This window comes from Chlamydotis macqueenii, chromosome 1 (genome assembly GCF_036417535.1).
Source record: "Chlamydotis macqueenii isolate bChlMac1 chromosome 1, bChlMac1.mat, whole genome shotgun sequence".
Lineage (NCBI taxonomy): Eukaryota > Metazoa > Chordata > Aves > Otidiformes > Otididae > Chlamydotis > Chlamydotis macqueenii.
In genome coordinates, this window is record NC_141556.1 from 158,593,161 (window position 1) to 158,618,559 (window position 25,399).

Here is a 25,399-nt window from a genome sequence, read left to right on the forward strand (position 1 = left end):
AGGGACCACGTGGGAGGGGCTCTGCCACCGCACCCCGCCCGCCCCCTCGGTGCCGCCCCAGTCGGGAGAGGGGGGCAGGGGCCGTCCTCCGTCCCACTCCTCTGCTGCATCCCGTGCCGAGCCCACGCGTGTCCCCGCCGGTCCCGGGGGGGGCACCCTCCGCCCTGCTCCTCTGCCGCCTCCCGGGACAAGCCCACTCGTGTTCCCCCCATTCCCGTGGGGGTGGGGGGTGCCCTCCGCCCTTCTCCTCCGCCACCCCCTACACGTGTCCCGTGGAGGGGGGGAGCAGCCCCTCGTTCTGCTCCTCTGCCACCCCCCGGGCTTAGCCCACCCGTGTCCCGCCGTTCCCGGGTGGGGGTGGCACGGCGAGGTGCTCCCACTGCCCCCGCGCTTCCTTTCCCCTCTGCTTCCACGCGAGTTGGTCGGTGGTTTGTTCCTCCCCCCCGACTCCCCTTAACTGAACCCAAAATAACCCAAAATATTTAAAATTGCTGCCGGGAGACGGAGGGGCAACACACTAAGCGAGCAGATGGGAGGAATGAGCCGCTGTGGCTCCGTACGTAAAATGGCCATGGAGGTGGTGAAAAAATGAAACTAAAAAACAACTGTTTTCTATTTACAAATTTAAATAAACAGAACAGCCTTCCCCGCGGTGTTTGCCTAAGTGCAGCAGCATTGCTGCTGTGTAGGTCATGAAAAGGTTGGTGCATAGTTTAAAACTTCCCATTCTGTTAATTTCTTAAAGAACAGTCGTTCATGGTCTGAGCACAAAAGCTCGTGATTTAATGAGGAACAGAAACAAAATCTCTGATTGTTGGTGTTTCAAACTTCATTGGAGTCCTCTGGCAACCACAAGTTGATCCTCTGCAGCTTCAATACCCTTTAGCCCTCCATATAAGAGTACATGCTGAATAGAGGACAATGCCTGGTTGTTATGTTTATTTACCCTTCCTACAAGCTGGGTTAACCTCTTCAAAACAGCTTTACTAAGCCCGTTAACCACACGGCCCACATGACCTGTAGCCGTATCCCTAATGTGATGTAAATCGGACTCCAGACCATATGCACAAGTTCTGGCCTCATTATGCCACCGAAAACTACAAGTTTATTGCCGTTCAACCCTTCCCCGGGCTGGACGCTTCCAGGAGGAAACGCTCTGAACAGCAACTGCTTTAAAAAAAAAAAAAAAAAAAAGAGAGAAAAAAGTCAAAAGTCCAACATTGTCAGAGTGACATTTTTAATGGCTCTTGCACGTTTACAGAAGGGTGGGGTGGGAGGGGGGAACACGAAGCCCGCACGGGGTAATGATTTTCATCGCAATGACTTCAACTGGTGCATAATTATTCGAGCCTTTTCCCTTTCTGACTGGACTTCGGCAGCGGCGCAGGAAGATGCGTAGATACGAACAGAAGTGACTGACTCGCTCTTCATCTGCTCCTTTGACAGAGCTCACAGCTTATATTTTGCCTTTCTCCTTCAGTGAAGTCATAATCCCGCATTAGTAGTGATCATTGTGATGTCACACAGCCCGTGATGCAACTTCGTTGCGGGCTGTGAGCGGTACACGGGCCGTGCCGAAACGAGCAGGCGTTTGAGTCGGGAAGAGGTTTTGTAATTAGCAATTCTGGCAAGCAAATTATGACAGATCTGCAAAATGGAAATGAATTTCTGCTTAAGCTTGACGTCTTTAATTTTTTTTTTTCCCCCTCTGAGTATTACAGTCATCTTTTAAAACTGCTACCGGGGCCCCATGGCGAGAGCTTCATTTACCAGCTCATTTTTTCTTGATGGCTGTGGCAAGCGTAACAATGTTCTGTGCCTGCTTCAGTAATGGCATGTCGATCATGCTCCCGTGGAAAGTAAACGCTCCCTGGAAAAGAGAGAACACGAACTTCCTGAGAGGACCTCTGGAAATCGTTGTTTCCTCATCTTTTTCTTTAAAAACACATCTGTTCCGCAAGAAACCTTAGATCCCACAGGAATTCTGGAAGAGTTTTAGGAGACAAACTAACCGAGACGGGGCAAATGCATTTAAAGAAACGCGGTTGGCGCCGAGTGCTCCAGAGAGAAGGTGAAAAGAGAGGGAAAAGAGAAGCCCAGTGTGCAGCCTGCCTCTTTCAGCCTCTCTCGCTGGGAAATATTGAGGGTCAAGAGCAGCAAGGCCGTGGGTGCCAGCCAGGGGACTCTGTGCCTGGCGGGCAGCTCTGCTCCCCACATCCAGCATCACCCTCCAGCGCCGGGGCTGTGCCGCAGGGATGGCACGAAACTGTCTGGGGACGGAGGGCAAAGCCAGCACCGTGATCCACCTCATGAAACAGCAATAGGAGTTTGGGAGGGTGTGGAGGGAAGTTTTCCTGATTTTAGGGGTGTGTTGAGGTTGCGCTGCTGTGCCTCTCCGTCGGCTTTCTGCTACTAAAGATAGGCTGGGCCTGTGCTTAGAGCCAGGGGCTGGGATGAAAGCTGAAAAAACAAGTGACTGGCTCGATACTATCACCCAAATCTGCTCTGGAGCTGAGGTAAAGCCCACCCGGGCACTGCTCATAGGAAATTTCCCCGAGCGGAGGCAGAACTAGCCAGTGGCCGTCTGAGAGCCAGGGCAGGTTTCAGGAGTCACTTTGTATTTCTAGGGATTTTGTGGTGGTACCATGGTGACAAGTTTAAAGTAATTAACTACACATCGCAGGTAAACCTTAAACAGAGGACACGTGTTCTAAATAGGGACAAACCCGACCTGTTCCTTTGGATGCCTGAATCGACACATGTGCTGCTGAGACAGAATTATGATGATAAAACATGCCAAAGTTCAGCAGGGAGAAAAAAAAAGAAAAAAAAAATCTTATTTGTAATTCTGACAGTACTTTCACACATTCTTGAAAAAAAAACCCACAATCCCAAAAGACGCAATCCCTTCCCTGAAGAATTCGGAACCGAAGGCCTGGCCCCAGCGTTGCGTAGGGCGTCTCTGCAGAGCGCCGCGCACCCTTTTCATGTCCTGCTGCAATCGATACGGGATCACGGGCTGCCCTTGGATTTGACAGCGAGCGAGGCTAACCGAGATCAGGCATAGAGAGAGAAATGCAGAAATGCAGAGGAGAGCAAGCCGTTTATTGTTGTCTGCTTTTCATTTAAGGCTTGATAAGCATTAAATAGAGGACTCTAGTAAGGAAAGTGAAAAATAACCCATTTGCAAAAATGTTTAGGAAATGTCTTGCTCCAGTGACATACCTGGCTTGACTGAAGCAGTATTAATTAAATACTAAATTGCATTCTACAACAGCTAAGATAAAAATCCACTTTAAACAAATCAATATTGTAAGAACAGGCTGTGTTGAAGCCATTAAAAACCTAACAGTTAAAACGATTATTTTATTTGAAATAGGATTTCCTACTCTAGCTTGCGGTATTTTAGGTGGGTTTGGAGAATAACGGGACTGGCAGATATTCAAGGGTAGATGCTTCAAATTGAGTTTCTTGTTTACAGAGCAACCAATCAATCCTACATTACCCCAGCAACAACATAATTAATATTATTATTAATGATAGAACAGTTTTTATCTTGGCTACATCTCAGCCATTTTCACTTATACTTTGAAACCTTTACAGAAAATACAGGCTCTAACTATTCAATTTATTAACTGTTGTGGAAATAAATTGGGAACTAAGCAAACATTTTATGACAGAGGACTTCAGAATAATTCAGGTCTACACACTCATCTCAAACTGTAAGATAATTTTTTTTTTTTTACTGTAAGAAAAGCATGTTTTAATTGTACCTATTTTTCTATAGGCATTCAGCCAAGTAACAGCTATTGCTTAAAAGAGAAATTTCCATGTGGGGTGGCAGCGATAAGTAGAGATATGTTAAGGTCTGGAATCATCCTTCCTAGTTCTGCGAAATGGCTGACTTCGGAGCACGGCTATCCTAAGTACCTGCAATAGTTTGCAAAAAGAGATTAGGCACCTAGGGATGGCAATTCTCATCTCTGGTGGTCCAAATCATGATGGGGAGGGGGTTTCGTCCCTTCCACTGACTGTACGCAGGATGGTCTGAAGTCAGGTACCTCTGCAGGTGCCTAAGTTGGAGCACGATGAATCTGGGTCAGAATATCTTTTTTAGAAGGCAGGAGTTAATTAAACAGCGTGCCTGTCCTCTCTTCATTAAAATAACATGTTTAGAAAGGAAACCAGGATAATAGTGTGTGTGTGGACACATGAACACCGAACCACTTGAGATCTGCCGTACATTCTCTTCTTGTCAGCGTGCAGCTGTAGTTTGGGTTGCTAGGAATGTGAATTCTTGAAGGAAAAAAATGCCTTTTTTTTCCCTAACAGCAAAGAGTAACACGAAGAAGTTGGCTTCTCTGCCTATTCACTCTGAGGCTTATTTTCTCCCTGCTAATTTGCAGTGTTGAGCTAAAGTCCAGAAAAAGAAACCGATTTTAATGCCATTGAATATACTCTATTCACTGCCTCTCTTTCCACCCACAGGTTTCAACAGATAGGAAATACCAGTAATTATAGCTTTGTCCCCATGCTCTCTTTTCCAATTCTGCTAGATGAAATTTGCCTTTAGCATTCTTTTGATTTTCTCTCACTAGAATATAAAGAAAGCAAGACTTTCTACAAACACCATTTGCTTTGATAGTGTAAATCTGGGGATTAATTTAGTTATAGATCTAAATTTTCTTTTTGGCTAATTTTCTCAATAACCTCACACTTCGAGCCTGCAACTAAACTTCCAGTAGTTCAACCTTTGGGCCAAAGGTTTGTTCCTAAGGAAACTTGCAGCTTGAATGGGAGCAACGGTGGGTGCATGGTACGAGGCTGGGGTTTGCATCCGTCGTGTCCAGTGGCTGTGGTTCTCGCTCGCCAGGTAGCCGTATAAATAATTCAGTGGGAGCCTTTTCAGAAACCTGTAAAAGGACCCTGCCATCAGGCAAGTCAAACGTGTCAGACTCGCTCTGGGAAGAGACTGCCCCTCCAGGGAAAGGCCGTCGGAGGAGCCAGGAGAAGGAGCAGCTGGGAGGCAGAGCCACAGCCAGTGGGTGCAGCCTTTGGGTGATGATGCTCGGGTGAAAGTAACTTGGGTGGGGTGAGAAGCAGGGGAACGGAGGACAGCTGCGGCACTCACCGGACAGCAGTCTGGAAGTGCAGCCCTTCTGAGGAACAGCTTGGAAGAGGGTAGGTTTCAATTAGAAGGAACAAATTCTTTATTATGAGGGTGATGAGGCACAGGAACAGATTCCCTAGAGAAGTTGTGGATGCCCCATCCTTGGAAGTGTTCATGGCCAGGTTGAACGGGGCTTTGAGTGACCCAGTCTAATAGAAGGTGTCCCTGTCCATGGCAGGAGGGTTGGACAAGATGATCTTTAAGGTCCTTTCCAACCCAAACCACTCCATGATTCTACGAACGGATGGCTCTGCGGGCCAAAGACACTGCCGCGTGCTAAGGACGAAGCCCTGTGAGAAACAGGATGACTTCGGCACTCACCAGCCTGTAGGGTATGGGAGCTATAAGGGTGCTTTGGCTGGCCTACGCTGTACAGCTGTGATGGCAGCACAGCAGAGGGGTTTGTATGGTTTGTATTTGCAGAACCTTTGGCTTCCCTCAGCCCGATTGCTGTATGTGTCTGTCAGGGCAGACTATCAGGGAGAAATCAAGGAAGAAAGTGAACAGGCAGTGTTTCCCATTTGGGTCGGCATGCAGACCAGCTAAGAGTCCTTCCCAGCTGACTGACAAGCAAGGAAGGACTCCAAGGTGTCTCCTTCTCCCACAACAAGAAGGTGTCAGACTCATCTAGCTCTTCTTCTCTCCTCCTGGTTATGGCAGCTGCCCACAGACCCCACCAAGTCATCATTTCCCCATCTCCACCTCTTGTATCAGACCACCTTCTCCAGGCTGAACGACCCTGGACCAGTACTGTGCAATTTGCTGCATCCCCCAGGAGCTCTGTAGTATTTGAATGCAGTAAATTCACAATGACATTTAGTGCTCTGTTAAAACAGGAGTAACATTTTTAAAAACAGTAACAGCTATTTATGCAAGATGCAAGCCATGCTGAGTAAGGTCTTAACAGCTCTACTTTGGATTTCAATATGTCCTAAAGTGCTTTGAGAAAGGAACAGAGAAGGTTTTTGGCAAATACAGAAAATACCTGGAAGGGAATTAAAATTATAGAAAGCTCCCACGTTTGTTTTTCTTCTTCTTTTTTTTTTTTTTTTTTTTTTCAGAAGGGAACAAGCGAAAAATGACAGCCTTGGAAAAAAAAGAGAATTGAGCATGGTCAGCCCCAAGTGATACAAAGATCCAGCCCACAAATGAGGGAAGCAATAAGGCAGAGTGACAACAGTAATTTTCACAGGTCAGGAGCTGAAAATACAGGCTCATGGAAAAAGAGGGCAAATCAATTAATGCAGTAGGAATAACCAATGCAATAAATTTCCAGGTGGCTGTGGAGAGAACAGAAAGATGCAGAACCAAACTTTGTAACACATTGCTTTGGCAAAGCTTATGCTTGCAACTTTTGAATTGCCTTTTGGATAAAGGTAGCCACTACCAAAACCAACTCAGATCTAGCCAAGCTCAACACCTAATTGAGGGCTCTTCTCTGACAACTTAGAAGACAACTCTGGCCATGTGTTGCCATGAATCTTGAACATGGCTTTTGTCACATCTATATGTCATCCCTAAAGATTTCCTTTACTTATAAGAAATGCCATGTATCAAGTCACAGAACGAGTCTCAGCGTTGGTCTGCTATTTGCTGTGGCCAAAAGATGAACACGTTAATGCAGTGTTTCCCGGAACATGAAGACCTCCTCTTTTTGCGTCTTTATATGTGACAGCATCCAGGAACATTTGCTCTGTGAAACTTTTGTAAGTAGTTAAGAGCTTGGTAAATCTATACAACCATTTAAAAAACAGAGCTTTTTTTTTTGTTCATTTTTAATGGCAAGAAGCATTTTACCTTTCTAGAAGTTAAAAGGACAGGATTCACAGTCCATGATTTCTTTGTTGTCTGGGGATCAATATGTTCCAGTGGAACCAGGAAAGGGGAAGAAACAATTAGAATTGTTTTGACTTTGACTACAACAGGGGATGGACAGGACCACAAGTGAGATGCCCTTAATGTTTTTCAAGAAGATCAGCGGAAGTAAAGTTTCCTACTTCTTCATCCATCCTGAAACCTTTCTATATAATATACAATGTTATGTGGGGTTCTACTCCCACCATCTTTTGTTTCTTTATGTACCACTGGGTTAACAAGAGAGACAAGCTGGCTAAACCTACCATGATACAGAACATTTAAGGCACCTCATATTTATGTGGCACAATTCTCTCTGAGCTGTGGATTAAAGTACATGAGTTAATTAACGTATAGTAATAATTGTTCTGGGACATGTGGGACAGTCATCAGACGAGCTAGTCCCCTTTGGTTGACAAGATGGAAGAATTAGATGTGCTCCTGCCCCTGGGAATGCTTGTGGCTTTTTCCTTAGCATTTGCTGTTTGTGGTTATCTGTCCCTCTACCCATGTCCATCCCAAAAACTGCAATGAACTCACTAATGCAGACCCTCAGTTCTTAGACCACTGGGAACTACTAATCACCTGCATTGATACTGAATGTGAGGATTGCCTTTCCTAAGGCATAGCAAGTATATAAATTTCAAAGTACCAGATAAGTCCTATAAGCTCCAAAAGGTCTACTAACTTCCTGTTTGATGGCAGATGGGACTCCAAATGTGAGCATTGGTTGTGAGAACACTGCGCTCTGTTTTGGGAACCACTGCTGTTGTTATTAATTATCCTGATCATTGGCAAAGCTTTGCTAATAAAACTCTTCTTTGATGCCCTATTCTACTAGATCTCATCACACATGTAGCCAACAACTTTAACTCCCACATGACAGTGGCCAGGACTTTCTTAAAGATTACATTAAGCCTGTGGCTTGTCTACAATAGAAAGAAAAAAATCAATTGTCTTGCATCAGATGAAAGAATACAGCCAATAGTGCTATGTTCATTTGTTGTGTGTGTCAACGTATGGGCTGTTCCAGGCCAGGACGTAGAGACACCCAACTTTTTCAAAAGCAGTTTACTTCGTGAATCTAGTCAGGTGATTTAGATGGCAGGCTTGGAGGTGCTAGGGGATCCTGGTGAGCAGGATCTCCAGGCTTTGGCACAGGGAGACTCTGGGTACCTGGGCCAGTGGAAGAAAAGGAAAATCAAGCCACAGTCATGCTCCATGACATTGCAATACAGACAAGAAAGGACCTGCTGCTGAATTTTGAATTAAGTATAGGTCTAAGATAGCAGTTATCTAATGCTTATGAAACGGCCAAAAAAATCTCTGCCACTAGTTCAGTGACTGTTGCTCAGAAGACAAGTAAGCTCATGAGTGAGGGGAGATCCTTTGATGGCACTCTACTGTCAGAGGGTTAGAAGTACTGCCCCACTGATGAAGATCTGGTTTTCTTCGATTACTTTTCTCAACAGTTTAGCTAGCAATACTTCCCTTTGCAGACCAAACCCCTGCAACGAGTGTGTGGTGACTGGGTTATCTCCTAGCCCTATCTGGCTGCCTTCTGAGAGGACATGCATCTAGGACCTAGGGGAAATGGACATAGGGGGACTGGTGAGCCAGCCACCGTTCTCTCTTCCACCCCCTTCATCATTAGGAGATGTTCCTTACTCAAAGAGAGCTCCCACACCACTCTGGTAACCTGGGCCAGAGGCTGTCTGTGAATACAGCCATTGTCTAAGTAAAGTAATTACCTAAGTCCCCTTCCAAACCTTGTGACCTGTACCAGCACCCATGGCCAGACATCAGGCTAAATGGAAACAAGCAGAATGGGTGAAGCCAACTGGCTGGTGCAAACTTTGCATACATCCCACAAGTGGAAATGGAGAACCTGCACAGACAGGCATCCTCACGTCCTCACACACAAGAAATCTTTAATCTACAGTTATATGAGAAACAATTTTTCCATGGTAATTCAGTGTCTTGCCCACTTCTAAAACCCAAAAGTCTAGTTATGACTTTTTGGAGACAATAAAAATACAGGGAATAAACCCACTAAAATCTGTTTGGGTCCGAGAACATTATCTCTATTCCTGCACAAGATTAACTGTTATAAAGAAATAAGAGTGTTGTGTTCTGGAAGAAGGGCAGATTTGCTCTTCCGAGGAGGGATGGAAGCAGGTGGACGGCAAAGGGTCCCCCTGAAAAGCGTGGCATTCAGGAAGATAATTCCTGTGGGATTAAATGGAAACACACATTGTTTAAGTCACTCCCTGCAGAGGAAATTTGGAAATCTTTGCTTTGGGGCTTAATAAGAAAGCTTGGATTTGCATACAGGTAATGAACAAAAGAGGAGAGAGTCCTGGTTGCAGCAAATGGCGTTGGGTCTGTGCCTGGGGGAGGTGTGATTACCCTGACTACAAAGGAATGACTTTCTCTTGAAACAGAAGGTTGAAACCACATTTTTGGGGAAGTCAAGAGTAGGAAATAAGCTGACAGCTGTGATAGTGCTGAATGCAGGTTTAATTAATTTTTTTTTTCTTCTGCAAGTTGTAGCCAAAGAGCTATCATAAAGAGCTGGGTCACGATTCCACCTTTTAGTGATGAACTTCCAAAAGTTAGTGAGCTGCTAGGAGGTGTTCAGCAATATCTGGGTTGAACCCTTTGATGTTCGACTCTTTTTTTTTGTAGCAACATTATGGGAGGAAAGGCACTTATACACAAAATCTTTGGGGAAAATAAATGATCCCTGCAGAGGTTTGTCAAAAAAAAAAAGGCTTTTTGGGAAGAGGAGATGCTCAGTGGGTCTCTGTGATCTGTTGAAGTAAGGGATGGATGGTGAGGGAATTCTGCAAAGTATTTGACACCAGTAAGTTTCTGTAGCTGTTTTCCTGATATGAAGAAAACTTTAAATACCACTACCTTTTGTTTCTTTTCATCAATGTAAAGTTTCACCAGAGCAGAAGTAATTAGTTAGTTCAGAGGATAAATCAGTTTTTAATGCCAGAAGCAGGCCTGCTTATATGAAATGGAAGGACACAAAAAGTTGAGAAAGAGCAAGCAACAACAACATGAAATAGAGATTGATTTTTACCTCAAATAACTCCTTAGTAGCAGTACAAGAACTCTGCCAGAAAAAGCCCTTTCTAAAGCTCAACAGGTAGGAAGGACTTCGTGATCCCTCAAGGCCACAGTGGGGCAGGAAAGAGGAAGAACAGGGACCTACAAGGTCCTTTACTTCTCCTCCACCTAACATTATTGTTCCCAGCCCATGGATAAGGGTCTTGCCCTGCTGTGTGAGCCAGACAAGCTGTTTTTCCCTCTTACAGCCTCCCAAGCTGCCTGAACCACTGGCGACAACCATTTAGGCTGGGATGGGGCATGGCATCCTGCTTGGTCTGGCTCCAGAAACTCCTTCAAGCCACCAAGGTCTCTACCTCTCACTGAGCAAAGAGCCTGTTTAAGATCCCTGAATGAAAGGCAGACATCAGGGTTTTTATCGATGTCTTTATGTTTTCTGTCATTTCCTTCTCCTTGTGCTTGTTGCCTTCCTGCATGCTGCTCTAGGGTAGGAAAGAATAAAATTAAAGAAACAGAAAAAAGTCCTAGAAATCAGGAATATTCTCCACTGGTTTCCAACCTCGGTCTTATAATGTATCGGGAGCGGAAGAATCCTAGAGAGCACACTTGCTGCTGCCAAGGAAATCTTTATTTTATAGCACAAAAGCAGCTTCCTGGACAAACATCCTATCCAACCATGCATTTTTGTCCCCTAGTGAGCATCATGGTTATTATATAGAAAAATGAAAAGTAACTAATATTAAGACTTCAGTATCCTCAGACGCCATTAATTAAGTAACTTAGAATTAACTTGAGGTTTATAGTCATGGGAGTCTAAATATAGACTAGAAAAATTCATCTGGAAGTAAGCGATTACAGGACACACAAAAGGCATTTGGTGCTGAAGGGAAAGGTAGCTATAAAACAACGCAGGCGAGAAAAGCAGCAACAGTGAAACTCGTTCTGTCAACAAGAATGGAATCACAGTTATTTTTGCAGTCTACATTTTTTTCTAATTTCAGATTCATTTTCTGAACAGGATTGAACAGCCATTTTTTACTGCCGTTCTTTATTTCAGCTGACGGAGCTTTTGCAGAAAGCTTCTCCTGTTCCTTGAAAATGCCAGCTAGCACAGAAAGGAGTGAAGAGGCAGCAAGACCGCTGCTACTTAAACGAACTGAAACAATATTTTGGCTGTACAGGCTTCTGAATTCCCTCAGTAAGCCGTAAAAAGGGCCATCTGGTCAAAACATTACATCTCTGTTTAGATCCTGCTTTGGACATTGAAACAAGGCTCGTTAATGCTTTTTAAAGAGGGATTTGGGAGGTGGGTAGTCACCTTGGTGCCTTGCTTGGTGCATAGGAGGTTTTGGCAGGACAATAGGTACGTGTCTGCAGCCATGGGTGTCTCCTCACTCCATGTCTGCAAAAAAGCATCACCTGCCTTGGGAGTGCACCGGCAAGCCGTGGCCTTTCCAAAAGCAAGGACACTCACCCTGTCTCACTGAGACCTCGCATGCACCTCCTTGAGCTGACAAGGACAGAGGGGTCGTGCCTTGCTGAGAGGGGTGCCATCCCGTGCCCTCTGCAGGGCCCGTGTCCCACGGGATAGGAGCTACCTCCAGGTGGAAAGGCTATGGAGAGGCACAGCATCCCTCCTTCTGCTCCCGGCTTGTGGAGAGACTTCTTCCTGCGGGAAATGTCAAAGAGCCATCCGATTCCCTCTTCCCTCCCGTTTTGAACATGGGTCTTTAATGAGTGGAGGAAAACAGATTAAGAGCCACCGAGTGCCTGCTGGGGAGTGGGAAAAGGGAGGGAGAGTTGGCAAGAAAATGTTTTGCACGAGTTTCTGCCCTGCTCAGGAGCTTTTGCAGCCCCGTGTAGTAAAATCTGTCTCCTTCTCTCCCCACCTGGCATAACTCCCTCAGGACTGATTGCACCCGCGTAGGAAGCAGTATAGCACAAGCAATCAGCTAATACAGCCCCTTCTGCTCTGTTGTAAAGGTTTGAAATTCACCCCCAGATGGATCTTTCTAAGAGAAAAGCCTTCAACTGTGACACAAACCACATTTCTACAATCTTTTTCAAATAATACTATTGTATAGAGAAACTTTAAGTACTGATAGGAGCGCTCTCAGTCTCTATTTATCAATTTTCACGTTAAAATTTCACATGGCCACTTCTAAAAAAAAGTGAACTACATAACAGTGGCCCATACTTAAATCCCACCACTGCTCTCCATCTTTGCATAGAGATGCATCTCAGCCTTTACTTCTTAAGGCCAAAGCTCATAAAAGGTGGCAATTTACCATAAATCCTCAAATCCCCTCCTCTGCAGCATGAGGAATATACATTGCCTGATTAACATAAACGACAGCAAATGCCTTACATCCTCAGAGAGAGGGCCGACAGCGCTGCAGCCCAGCGTGTGAGGGGTACCCTGTGCCACCAGCGTCTCGCCAGGATGGGATCCAGCTGAGCTGGCGGCTCCTCAAAGCTCTGCCTGGGCAAGGGGAGCAAGGAGCCAGGCTGCTCCCTCACCCCCAGCTCTCTGCAAAGCCCCAAGATAATGTGCGATACAATCCCTGTGGGTTGATGGGGTCTGACACCGTCCCAAGAGGCAGCTCGGAGGAACATGCCACCCCCGGGACACAGTCCTGCGCTCCCAGCACCCACGGGGGGAATTGGGACGGGATGGATCCCTTGTGGCTGGGCTGCACACGGAGAGTCCTCCCGGGGGCCGCAGCACTGCCGGGAGAGGGAGGGCAGCGGGGAGAGACCTCCCCGGGCGGTGGTGGGAGCTGGATCTGGCCCAAGCACGAGGGCACATCGTCTCCAAGATACAGTGGCTTGGAGTAGCTTTTCCTAAACAAAGAGCATTATAAGAGAGCCACTGCTGGAAATTTCCATTCCTTTGTTGGGTAGATGCTGTGTAAATAAATGCATTCCTAAGATTTTTCATAATCCCGAAAAGGTCCGTAAAAGAAACGGAATAGTTTGTCAAATCGCTGGAGTTCATATATATTATTCCTCAGCCGCTGGGAACATGATATACAATAGCACAGAATATAATGCAAGAAACATATGCTAAACGTCCTCTTAGAAGTACTCTGTGCATTTGTATGTGGCATGTACAGATATTTCTTCTGTTTTGCCCTGTGGGATCTAAAATATTCAACCCATATTACAGCTCGGGTTTGTGAATTACTTACCTTGACTCTAAATAATCCTTACCTGACAGGTGGCTTCGGTGGCAGCATTTAGCTACTCCCTGGTTTAATGTGTGGGTGCTTTGAAAGCATTTATAAATCAGTACACGAGATAAATGTGCAAGCAACCTCTTACTTTACTCTTGTGCTTTTCTTTCTGTCTGAATTTTATTTAAAAGCCAGACAATTTGGGAAGATCCCGTTATGATAATGATATTGTGCCTGATGTATTTACAAGTTGAATGGCTCAAAAATGTTTTTTCAGCATCTTACTTTCTTGTCATACATAAAAACTAATTACATATAGAAGAGATTATATTCCTGTATCCAGTGTATTTGTAATGTAAATGCAGGAGTTACTTACATAGTAAAGACTATTGGACCTTAATTGACAGGAGTCAGACCTTTTCCTTGAAACAAGCTAGTAACTTCTCCCACTAACTCTACCCCGTTGGACTCAGTTAACCTTCATTTATAAGATCACTTATTATCTTATATTATATTACCTTACATCATCTTCTCTTGTATTTAGACTTTTCCAACAGTTCTGCCTGCTTTCTTCAGGATTAATTTTTTAAATTTGGAAAATCATATCCCTTAGTAATGCAATTCTATTGGAAAAATATTGAAATTATATGGAAATAATACTTTTTAAGCACTTTTCATTTTTAGATCTCAAAGTTCTAGACAAAAGAGAGCACCTAATAAATAGTTGTATGGAATACAAAATGCACTTTTTCAACATTTGCCTTCTAATTGTCCAAAATACAATATTATAATTTATTTCCTAGATATGTTATTTTTCAGTCAGATTAGAAATGTAAAAAAAACAGGCTCAGAATCAAAACAACCTAGAAGCCAAACCAAAACAACCCCCCAAACAGGACTATGCCCTTAAGGTAAGCTTAAATACTTTTGGCTAGCTGGTTAGCTCTCTAATTTCCTTCTGTTCGGACAGTGTCACAGCATCTCCAATTCTGCAGCGCTCATCCTCGTTTTTCCTGACCTCAGTACTCACGTTTGGGGGCTGCTATGTCAGAGCATTTCAGCTTCCAGGATGAAGCAGCCTGGTTCAGCCTTCTCTCAAAGCCAGATTATTACGGCAATTGTAGCTCTCAAACCGGAATAGATTATAAAAGCTTATTACTGTATTTTAATATAAAATATTGTTGACTAAGGGCATCAAACTTTAAGCCCAATTAACAGCAAACTATGATGCCAGAGCCTGCAGACCGGTAACTTATCTACCACACAAACAGCCGCACAAATCCCTCACATTTATTTTTTCCAGGCTTTCAACTTTGATTAATAACATGGCAAAACCATGCAAGCCTCAACCATATTAACCACTACTATATTTTTAGTCTTACTGACATGAACACTTTAATATAATAAAAGGAAAAGGAAAACAGAAGAGGTGTTTCATTAGGACACGAGGATTACTAAACCGCTGTGTGGAGTATTTGTCAGGAGGTGGTAGGGGAAGAGTTATTACTTACATTTTAGCATGTCTCTAGGACGCGGAGCAAGAGGCTCCCTCAGTGAGATATGTTTGCTTTGGAAAAAAAAATTAGGTAATCAGACCGTCCAAGCTCTTCTTACTGACACATTTATATACCAAACTGCAAACTCAAATTAAGAAGTTTGCAACGCTACATGGGAAACTATTTTTACTGTTTTGTTACGAAGCCCAGCAATATGGAAGTGGTACAAGGTCCAGAAGTTCATATATTAACCAGCCAGTCCTTTTTCACTTGTAGAGGACTACATGCAAAAATATATGAAGCATGCAAGCTGGTTGGTTAAAAAAATACCCCAAACCACAAACCCTCAGCTAATCTGCTCTTGCAGCTGATTGCAACCTATTTAAAAAGCATTTAGTAATAATAAATAAATAAAGAAAATCCCTGAAACCCAAACAAAAATCCCCACAACGGGTGACATAATCAAGAAACCAGCATTATGTCAGTAAAATAACAAATCTCAAGTCCAAGGCTTGCCTAATACAGAATTATTAAACATGTTTAGCTTCATTATTCTGTGACAGTGGGATTATAGTTAAATTTAGTCTGGTCTCCTCATCGGTTGTTCATATGACAGGGATATTCCTTAGATGAGTTTCTGACACTAAATTCAGCTGAATGAATAGTATTGTATACAGATCATAAACATAAACAATATTTGGCTGAGTATGGCGTTTGACTTTTTTCTTTCTGCATCTACCTGCCTACACATTTGCCCCAGCAGCATGTTTATACCGATGCCTTTTGTAAGAGTGCCAAGCTTTGTAAATCAGAATAATGGGCAAAAGCAGTCATACATTTTCTATTTCTAAATTGTTTGCATGAAGACAGCTACATTCAAAAATCAAGGGAACAGAACAAAGAGACACAGACAGACAGCATCCTCATAGTGACCCTGAAATAACGGCTCAGGACAGCACCCAAATATCGTAGTCATGGATGTATTGGAAACACCCAGCTACCAGAGAGGGGATGCGACACCCTAGCAAAGAGAAGGGCAGAGCCATAGCAAATACCTTGTCACACTTTTATCCTGAGATGAAAGCATCATTTCTGCCTTGACCTTTTTAGCATTTCTAATGCACAACATCTGTGGTATCAGAAATGCAGGGGAATAGGGAAGGCACAAACCCCAATCTATTTCTACCCACCACAAAGTGAAAAAATGTACAGAAAACCTTTATATGGCACCAGAGAAAGTGAGACCCTACGCACAGTCTTACATACGAACTTCACCACCGAAGAGGTTTGTCTCCCACTTGAATGCCACACAAACACACGCGAACCATTCCCGTTCATCTCCACTCCCCATGCTGACATCAGGACTTTGCTTTTTAACCAGCCTGGGCTTGGCTGCAACTAAGCTAAACATATTTAGCTGCAACTTTTTTTTTTTTCTTTCAAAAAGAGGCAAACTGGATTATAGCAAATAACCTTTAAGATAATTAACTGACAATGCCGCAACTAGCATAAAATCTTCCTTCAGGCGACCCCTAATTTAAGTATTACTGGCACAAAGTGGAGACAGATTGTGCATCACCACAGCAATATTTACATAGCAGAAACCCACAGAGCAGGAAACGTGAGACTCAATGATGCACTAAATTAGGAACAATCATATTCTAGTGTTAATTTGCTTTCTCCTCTATCCAAATTTCAGGTCCAGCAATTGGTACAAACGCACATAAAACATACCCATTTTTAATGATTAAGAGCCACAATCTGCAAGCAGTTCTGCTCAAAAGTAAATGCACCCACTACTGGGGATGTTTGCGGGATCAAAACCCCAAAAGTGAAACAGGTTTACCAACACAGAGATTTTTTTTTGAAAACCAAGACTTGCTAATCTGTTTATTTCTTTCCATAAATGATGTCTGCACAAGCTGTCCGAGCCAAGCTACCTGCCTTTTGATTGCAAATATTTTCCTATGATAGTAACACCGCGATTCTGCAGCATAATGAAGAAGCGGTTTTAATTAGCAATGCTGTAGATATGTGCAGGTACTCCAAAGCCTAGCTACTAAAAGAATTAAAGTTAAAATGGGAGAGAGAAAAAAAGATAGCTGGTCTGTTTGTAAATACATTGGGAAGTGACACATTTATAAAAAATACACACTCTCTAGTCTATCCAGACACAGATTTCACGAGCACCACTCTCAGTTACAGCACATTACATAAGAAAAATGCAAAGAGCCAGGACCAATCTTTCTACATCTTAAATATTATTCAAATTTGTTTCCACTATGGCATATTAACAAAATATTTACCTTGCCTAATCGCTGATGTTCTTCAAAAGCAGAAATCAGTTCTTGTGCCCACTTTATTTTTTCAGGGCTTGGAGAGAACTGTTCCTGGACAACAGCAATTTGGTTGGGGTGAATCACCTGCTTACCTACAAAGAAGATTAATAACACCCGAATCATGCATCGACAAACAGATGTTCAAGCAAAATGTTCCAACCACTTGAGGCTCTCATATGCCTCGCAGACTTTCTTGCTCTTTACCTAATTATTTTAGGTGGTTTCTTTTATTTTTTAAACTGGACAACGGGCAGATAGCCCTTTGCCAGACTTTTTTAAGAATAAAAATATCTTGAGCTATGCTTGCATTCAATATAGTTTGAAAGAACCCCTGACTCTCTCCCCTCCCTTCCCATTTCAATCCATACATCTTCTCTCAGTCGTTTCAGGTGCAATTGTTTGCTGGGGCAGTCAATAACACTTAAGTATAATGCATCACTGAATTTAACTGTATAAATAACGGCTCCAGCCGCTTACAAATAAGTTGTGTTAAAATGTGTTCAGAAAATGAGATCTGAAGAAGATGGCAAAAGATTTGCAGGACTGAAAAGTTACCAGTCACCTAAGGATCATGTCCTAAATTCTCGGTATTGGCTTAGCATCATAAAATCCTCAATATTGTTTAAATTGTTGTTGTTGCAATAGTTAACAGTTGCAGGTAGGCTGTAATATTTATTTAGTCACCGGTATAATAAACAACTACCAGCGGTGCCCTGAGGTTTTATGAAGCACTTTTTATTTAATCCTTTCTTGTATAAATGTATGTTAAGAAAATAAAAAGAGAAGTTGCCTTTTTTTACTAGAGATTGTCAAACGTGAATAGACAGCCACATAATCCATTTTAATCTGTTATTGTATTTAGCCACCTTAAAACAAATACATATCTAATTTGTTTGACAGTTTTAAAAGTGTAACATCTGACATTATTAGTTCATTTCTAAGGGAATTTTGCAGGCCGGTGTGATTTCTGCACTTTGGTTTCAAAGGGTTTTCATAAAGAGAGGCTACCGTAATTCCTGGCTTCCCGCGGAATAAATGAATCTCGTCCGTGCCAGATAACGGAACCAGTTGGAGGGACGAGCCTGATCCTGCAGACCTGCCATTGCGCGAGCAGGCTCCCGCACACAGAGGGTCCCGCAGCCATCCCGTCCCGCTGCACGCTGCAGCCTCTCACGGTGGGGGGGAGAAGTTTTTTTTTTTGCATGCAAGGAAAAGTTTGAAGCGTTGGGACCCAAGGAGGTTTCCCGTGTACAACGGGATCTGCTCCAATGTCCTCAGTGACGTGAAGGCAGCCGCCCGTTAGAAATCAGCCCCTCAGTCGGTATAAGAAATCCCACGCGTGACTGTGGAGATACACACCTATTTTAAATGAAACGACTGCTGCAAAAAAAAACTTTTATCAGTGATCGCTTTTATCAGACTGCAGTGGGTCTGAGGAACAGCCTGAAGTACAAACAAAATCTGGAGATGCAGCAGCACAATCTGCTTCTTTTTAATAAGCAAAGGAATATTAACTTTTTAGTGTTGCTACGCTTCCTTGATAAAAAGCCCTGAGTAGCTCAATTTTATTTTATTTGCCACTAAACAATCATTACTTTATGATCTTAAGGGCATCCAAATATTCAATTTGAAATTTCAATATCACAACTATTTTAAAAATAGCTTAAAATAGGTAAAAGCTTAAAACTATATTGTTTGAAAGAAAATATACGGAGACAAATTTCGTTAACTAACATGTTTTACACGAGGTCTAATCCAAGGTTTTTTAGTCAATTTAATCAAATGTCACCATTAATAAGATTATGATGTCCCTTATTTGATGTTCCAACAAATTCTGCCTAGCTAAACTACTAATTCTAAAATTGAAGGGTGTGCAAATAATTCCTACAAAATACTAAGGAGCTTAACTTTCTGGGAAAAATGTAGAATGCATTTTAAATTATATTTAAAGTCAGTCTATAATTATTACAAAAATAAAAATATTTTCATATGATTTTTTAAAAGTGTAAAACATTTCATTAAAAATATTTGCCTTTGATAAAGATATCTGGAGCACTAAGCTATACTTTTTCTCATTCTAACACTACTGAACAATTTACAGAGAATATAATCTAACTTCTGATTTACAGCACTCAGTTGATTTTTGTCACAGATTATGCATCCAAATAATTGTATAATAGACGTAATGCCATGCAGGAATGAAGCAAATATTTTAAACAGAATTGTTGTTATTGACAAGTTACTGAGAGAGTGCAAAATTGGAAGACATTAAAATTTATGACCATGAAATCCTTTTTACAGTACCACTTGATATATCGTGCTTTAAATCAATACCTGTCAAGTCTTTTAGGTAACTGTATGATGGTGTCATTTTAATTTTAGTCTTCTACAAAAGACTGCAAAAAGAGAGGAAACCTATAGTGTTTCATGTTTATATCTGGCTTCTCAGCATGCAGCACAGGTCTTTCTATAATGACTGTCAGCTGTTAAAGCTTATGGCAAGGTTTACTTAATTTTTTACATAAATGTTCCTAAAACTGATGACCATTTATATAGGCAACATACTGACTTTAAGTCTATGGGTTCTGGTGGTGTAAAACATCTTGCTGGGTGTGTGAGTGTGTGTGTGTGGGTGTGTGGGTGTGGATGTATAGATAATACATATATACATGCACACTCCCATATATATATATGTAAAAATAAATAGAAATATATAAGAATATACATATAAAAATCTATTAATTTGGCTAAGTTACCTTTGAAAACATTTGATTTTATGTAAACACACTCAGTGAAGGAAACATGGGCTGCTTATAAGACAAGTGGAAAAGAAAACTTGGCTACAGTATGCAATGAGGCTGACAATATTAACTAAATAGCTGGTAAATTCTTTATTATATTATTTCATTTGTTTAATCTTGAGTGAATATATTTGATTACATTAAGACGGTCTAAATCTGAATACGTGAAAATCTAAGGACACGGAACTTTGCTGAATATTTTGAATTTGCATTAGTTTTGAGGGTGATGAATTTGGCCCTATGCATGCAAATAAGTGCGTGTTCTCCAGCTAAGAGAGCAATTTGTAGCCTCAGCTCTTTTTAGTCCTTTTGGTTTCAATGATTTTGATTATTTTCAAAAAAGTAACAGGAAGGGATCTTAAATATTTTAAAATAACAAGAATTGTGTGTTTTGAATGTGTTATGAAGGTGACATTTCAGTATTGTACTCTTATGTTATCAGAGGACTGACAGTAGCAAATACAATTTGCAGACTTCTGCTTTATACAAGGTCATGCATTAATCTAAGACCCATTTGTAATTTTCTGTGACGAATATTAAATTGGAAGTGTTAAAATGTTTCATTTCTTTAGCTTTGGAACAAAATGGTTTTGCTTTTAGTTTTGAAATGACATTTATTTTAATAAAAACAAGGAAGAAAGATTGTAAAAAACACTAAATAAACTTAAAGCAAAATAAGCAAAAGAAAAAAAGAAAAGATTTTGGATCAATCTCAAATATATTTTTTCTTTTTTTTTAATTAAAAATAGGAAAAATGCTGTTTTGTTTTGACTTGAACTGATTTTTAAATTTTTTTTTTTGACCACCAAATCAGAAAAGTCAGTCTTGCCCCATCTCTAATTATGGTTGAACTGGTTGTCTGGCTTATTGTTGGAGTTTGGAAATGTACTGATGATAGCTGCAGAAAGGCAGGAGGCAAAAAGCAAGGAGCTGTGAGTTCACCTTAATGAGTCTGTACCTTTTACAGATCTTTACTCCTTGTATGGAAAGGCAAGACACCTCTGTGGCTGAGTTAGAAATTCACTTTACGCCCTAAATTGTCACCTTTTTATTTGTCTCCTATTTGGACCCTATCTTGATGTCAGGCAACTTCCACCGTGAAGTCAGTTGAGTCCAATCCGCCACCAGTGTTGTTTATGCTGAGTATTTCTAAAATTCCTAAACTGGCAGCTTGAGTTAAGTATTTAAATATACATTAAGCATTTAAAAAGAGTGCTCTCAAAGGTGCTACGCATCTGCAACTTCATCTTCTGTCAACAGGAGGTTCAGATGCTTCAGTTTTTTCAAAAATCAAGCCTTTCCTTAAGCTAGGAAATATTGGTGGAGAGTAGGTAGCCATCAGCAGGTGCTACCATTCAGGAGATTTATCATTTTCCCAACTTCAGTTGTAGGCAAATGAAGAGTGGAAGTCCACATGGACATGGATAATGTAGCTGTGAGGAGCTAACCATTTTGCCCCCAAAACAAGATTTGGTTTTGCAAATGTTGAAGCTCAGCAGACAGTAAGGCAGAGTTTGTGCTGAAGAGCTTTGATCTCTATTCTTTAACTGGCACATTGAGATAATTTAAAAGAACGCCTGGTTTATTAGGTTATTTTGCTTGGTGCTTTAAGAGATCACATACCACTAACAGAAAAAATATTGTTTGCTAGATGGCATCACCAGGAACCATGCCTTTGGTGACAAAACCCCAATGACTTACTATTATCAGATGTATATCCTGAATGACAGTCAGAGACAAATAATGAAAAATGTTCATCATATATGCTAGATTTCTCTAATGTATGTGTCAAACTGCTGGTTTCTATTGCAAAACCCCAATCTTTGGTAGCTGCACTGGTCCCACCAGGATGTCCGAGTGGTCTGGAACACCAATGGCAGGGTAACAGGCTGCCTTACAGAACTCTGGGGCACGGAGCCTGCTGCTCTTGCTGTTTGCCAGTACTCGTAGGTGTCACCAGCACTTACGGGGAGGGGAGCCAGAAATGAAAAACAAATTAAAGAAAATAATAAGAAAATAACTTTCCCCTAGCAATTAGCATACGAGATCTGCCTCTCAACTCCTTAATCTAAAAAGTATTTCTTAACGATTTTTATTAAAAAAAATAGGAGAGAGGGATCCAAACATTTTAAGAAGCAATTACAGAGTACAGTATTGCCTTTCCTGTGCTCTGTTGTCTGCACAGTCTGTGCCCCAACTTCTCTTCAAAAACAGTCACACACTTCATGGGATGTGGCTTTAAAAAGCAACCCCTGACTTTTCAGGCAAAATTTCCAGTCCCAATTTTAAAGGTGCTAATAAACATAGAAAAGCCCAGTATTACTGAGTTTTTCAATAAATGACCTGAAATAAAAACTAACTTATTAATCTAAATGACAGTAAATGTAGCAATATATTTAAATTGAAGAAGCGATGCATTATTTTCAGACATCGGCAGAAAGCCATACCAGTGAATCCCATTGAGGCACCTTCTCTTGATTGCCTGCGGAGCCCATCTTCATCTCGGAAATCGATGTAAACAAGGTCTATTGCTTGAATGCCAAATGCCTTTGCTGTGACTATTATTTTTTGCCTGGCATATAGAATATCGTGAGTTTCCTTACTGCTTGTTGCACCTACGAAAACAATGAAAACAAAGAAGATGACAGGAGTGTTTAAAACCTTTCTATTTTAAATATTTCCTATGTAAAAAAAAAAAAAAAAAAGAAAGTTTGAGATTTCATTCAACCAGTTGAGAAAACAAAAGAGGGGTGCAAGGCTGTATTGTCAAAATAATACTCTTATGAGGAAAAAAAAAAAGCTGCTTTCGCAATAAATAAATAAATCTCTCTTTAAACACTAGCTTATAAAATCCAGATTTTGATTCAGTTCAAACCAGAACTTGTAAGCCTGAAGTCAGTGGAAGTTTTGGCTGGCAGGGACTGTGGAGTTGGAACTAACATTCCAGTAATTATTTGCTTATATTATTCATTGTATGTACAGTGAGAAGCATTACAGTACGAGAAGCTTTATACAAATTCATACACTGGGTACAACTAAATGGTTAAAAAATTCACACTGAGAACAGAAATGCACTTTCCTTGGTTGTGATTCTTGTCACAACTGATGTCGTAAGCTGAATATTTAAGCTTCAGTATTTGGATGAAAAATTATGGTAGATGACTTCTGAGAAGAAGCAAAAGTGTTCACGAGACTTCATGTGCTCACAGGGCATCAGCTAAGCAACGTGCTCATGTGAAGGTTGATGTGGAAAAAAAAAAAAGTTCCCTCTCCTTGTCTACTTATGGTCACTATTTAGACACAGATTTTCAGTTTGTAATGAATATTTTAGTAAAGCAATTCTAATTTTTACATGACTGTGCTTATTTTTAATTTAAATGTTGACAGCTCTGCACTACTATTTTTAAACTGAATCAGTTTAGTAAGAAGCTAAGCAGCCTCTGATAAAAGATATTTTGAAATACTTCTCATTTTTGAGGAAGACTAATAGTGCTTTCACATGAATATGTGGCTATATTGACATGGGACATATATAAAGTAAATTTACGAAAGCAAAATGTAGGAGGAGAGTATTTGTGCATGATGTCAGAAGCCTGACAGATAATTGTCTGTAAAACCATGATGAAGCAGACACCTGAATTTTAGGACTTTCAACGTAATTCTTAAAAGCATGTGCATGTTTCTTATGGATATAATATTTTTAAATAATTTCAGTGACTCAACAGGGTTTGTTTTTTTTTTTTTCCCATTAATTTTTGGTACTGCACGGCAAGAAGCACAAGAAAGTGTCCAGTGCCTTGTAATACACAGGGACCGTGTTTTAATTTCCTGGTGACACTTTCTGCATTGAAAAAAATTAAGGAGAAAAGTGAAAATGTAAAATGCAGAATCAAGCATTGTAACTACTTTAATTATTGCTATTGGAAAAGCAATGGCCCTAAATCACACCAGGCTTCTCCAAGGCAGATGCCATATGTTAAAATTTATAGCAAACAGGCAGGTAACAACCTATGCTGGCGCGGAAATCCTCTCCTCCAAAGACGACTGCGTCCAAATGAAAGCCAACCTGGGATCCTGTTTTCAGTGCTTCTTCACAGACAGCCTTCAAAGAGAACAGAGTATTAATTTCTACAAAAACGCAGGACGCAGAGAGACGACAGAGGATATTACACCAACTCAGCATTACCAAAATCCTTCAGCTAAAATTGCTTCTATTAAGCAAAGCCATTGCAGGTGCTCGACGATGCACAGCACTTTAAAATGACTCAGCAAAAGAGAAAACGTTATCTTTCCCTAAGCACTTATATGTCTAGACTGTGTAATACAGGACATCGTAGCAGATTCCCTACCTTTTGATTGACGTAGGGGTATTATGGTGATCAATACTTCAGATATTTATGTAACAATATGAAATAAAACGTTTGTCAAATACTGCTTAAAAGCAAACAAAAGGTATTAAATTTGATTAGTTTGACATGTAATATATCTGCAAGATAAAAAGAAATAATGATTAGACTATCTTTTATTAAATAAATAATATGGATGGTTTTAAATGGTTGTGGATTCCTTACAGGATACAAAGATTCCTTATAGGATTGTCAATTTAAAGTCTTCTGCTACATATAACTGAAAAATAGCTAGGGAAGCTAAAAATGCAACAAGTGCTGCAGAAAAGTATTAAAATAAAAGCAAGCAAAATTTTGCTGACGTAGCTATTGTATAAAGAAGTGCATTTCCAAAGTACTGCTATTTTATATTGATTTTTGGATAATATAAATATTTTTCTAAGACTAAGGTACACAGAGAGGGATGGATGTAATTACAAGCTCTACTAGTGGGTGTTCTTCGATGGCAGCTGGTGGGACATGAAATTATTCTTAACCAGAGTGCTTTAAAAGGCAAACTCTCCTGCCAACATCAGGAACTGCAACATTAAAAATTCCACTATAAAATACTGTAGGTGAAGAAAAACCTCTGCCAGTTTAAAATAGGATTTAATTCTGTGTGTGCATGCCAGACAGAAGCATGTCTATTTGGTTGCTGCTTTATAATGTTCCCAGATAGGTTAGCGTGTGCTGTAAGATAAATGGCGGTATCAAACGAGCAGGCTGCCTGTGAGGCCTGCCGGTGCTTCTGGAGGTACTTCTGATGTATGCGTCCTCAACTGGTCCAAAACTTTTCCCTTAGAGCTTGGGAAGGGAACACTGAATTCCTGGGGCACGCATGAGATCTTCCGTTTCATTACCATGCTGCCTTGCCTTTCTGAAAAACCTGGACTTGATAGTAAAGGTTGGGGAGTAATTTATATTAAAACACACTTTAAAAATAAAATTTGATCTAAAATTACCCTAAAAAAGGAGCACATTCTTCAGATATTTCCTGTTTTCAAAGTTAGTTATACTTCTAATCTTAGCACTAAACACCCCATCATACACAGAAAAAACGGATAACGTGAAATTTGGTTGTAATGTTATCAGTAGAAACC

The 25,399-nt window shown here is 41.1% G+C and overlaps 1 protein-coding gene and 1 long non-coding RNA gene across 5 annotated transcripts in view; one reads left to right on the top strand and one right to left on the bottom strand.

The window, feature by feature from the left end:
- The window catches only part of LOC147602327 (uncharacterized), a 121,084-nt gene that overhangs the window by 25,032 nt on the left and 70,653 nt on the right, over positions 1 to 25,399 (top strand). The gene's annotated exons all lie outside the window — the stretch shown is intronic.
- CLYBL (citramalyl-CoA lyase) overlaps positions 1,214 to 25,399 on the bottom strand; it is a 167,716-nt gene continuing 143,530 nt past the window's right edge. The window contains exons 5-10 of one of the 4 annotated variants that reach the window (XR_015261480.1): positions 23,923 to 24,016; positions 22,362 to 22,529; positions 17,081 to 17,205; positions 14,790 to 14,845; positions 1,771 to 1,870; positions 1,214 to 1,647 (exon numbers count right to left, since the gene is read on the bottom strand). Coding sequence is in view for 3 of the 4 variants with exons in the window: in XM_086771032.1 (XP_086627158.1) it covers positions 1,775 to 1,870; positions 17,081 to 17,205; positions 22,362 to 22,529; positions 23,923 to 24,016 (483 nt within the window). In the remaining variant the exon portion in view is untranslated. Of the gene's footprint in view, positions 1,871 to 14,789; positions 14,846 to 17,080; positions 17,206 to 22,361; positions 22,530 to 23,922; positions 24,017 to 25,399 lie in introns of all 4 variants that reach the window. The other 3 variants (XM_086771032.1, XM_086771042.1, XM_086771025.1) reach the window with 3 other exon arrangements.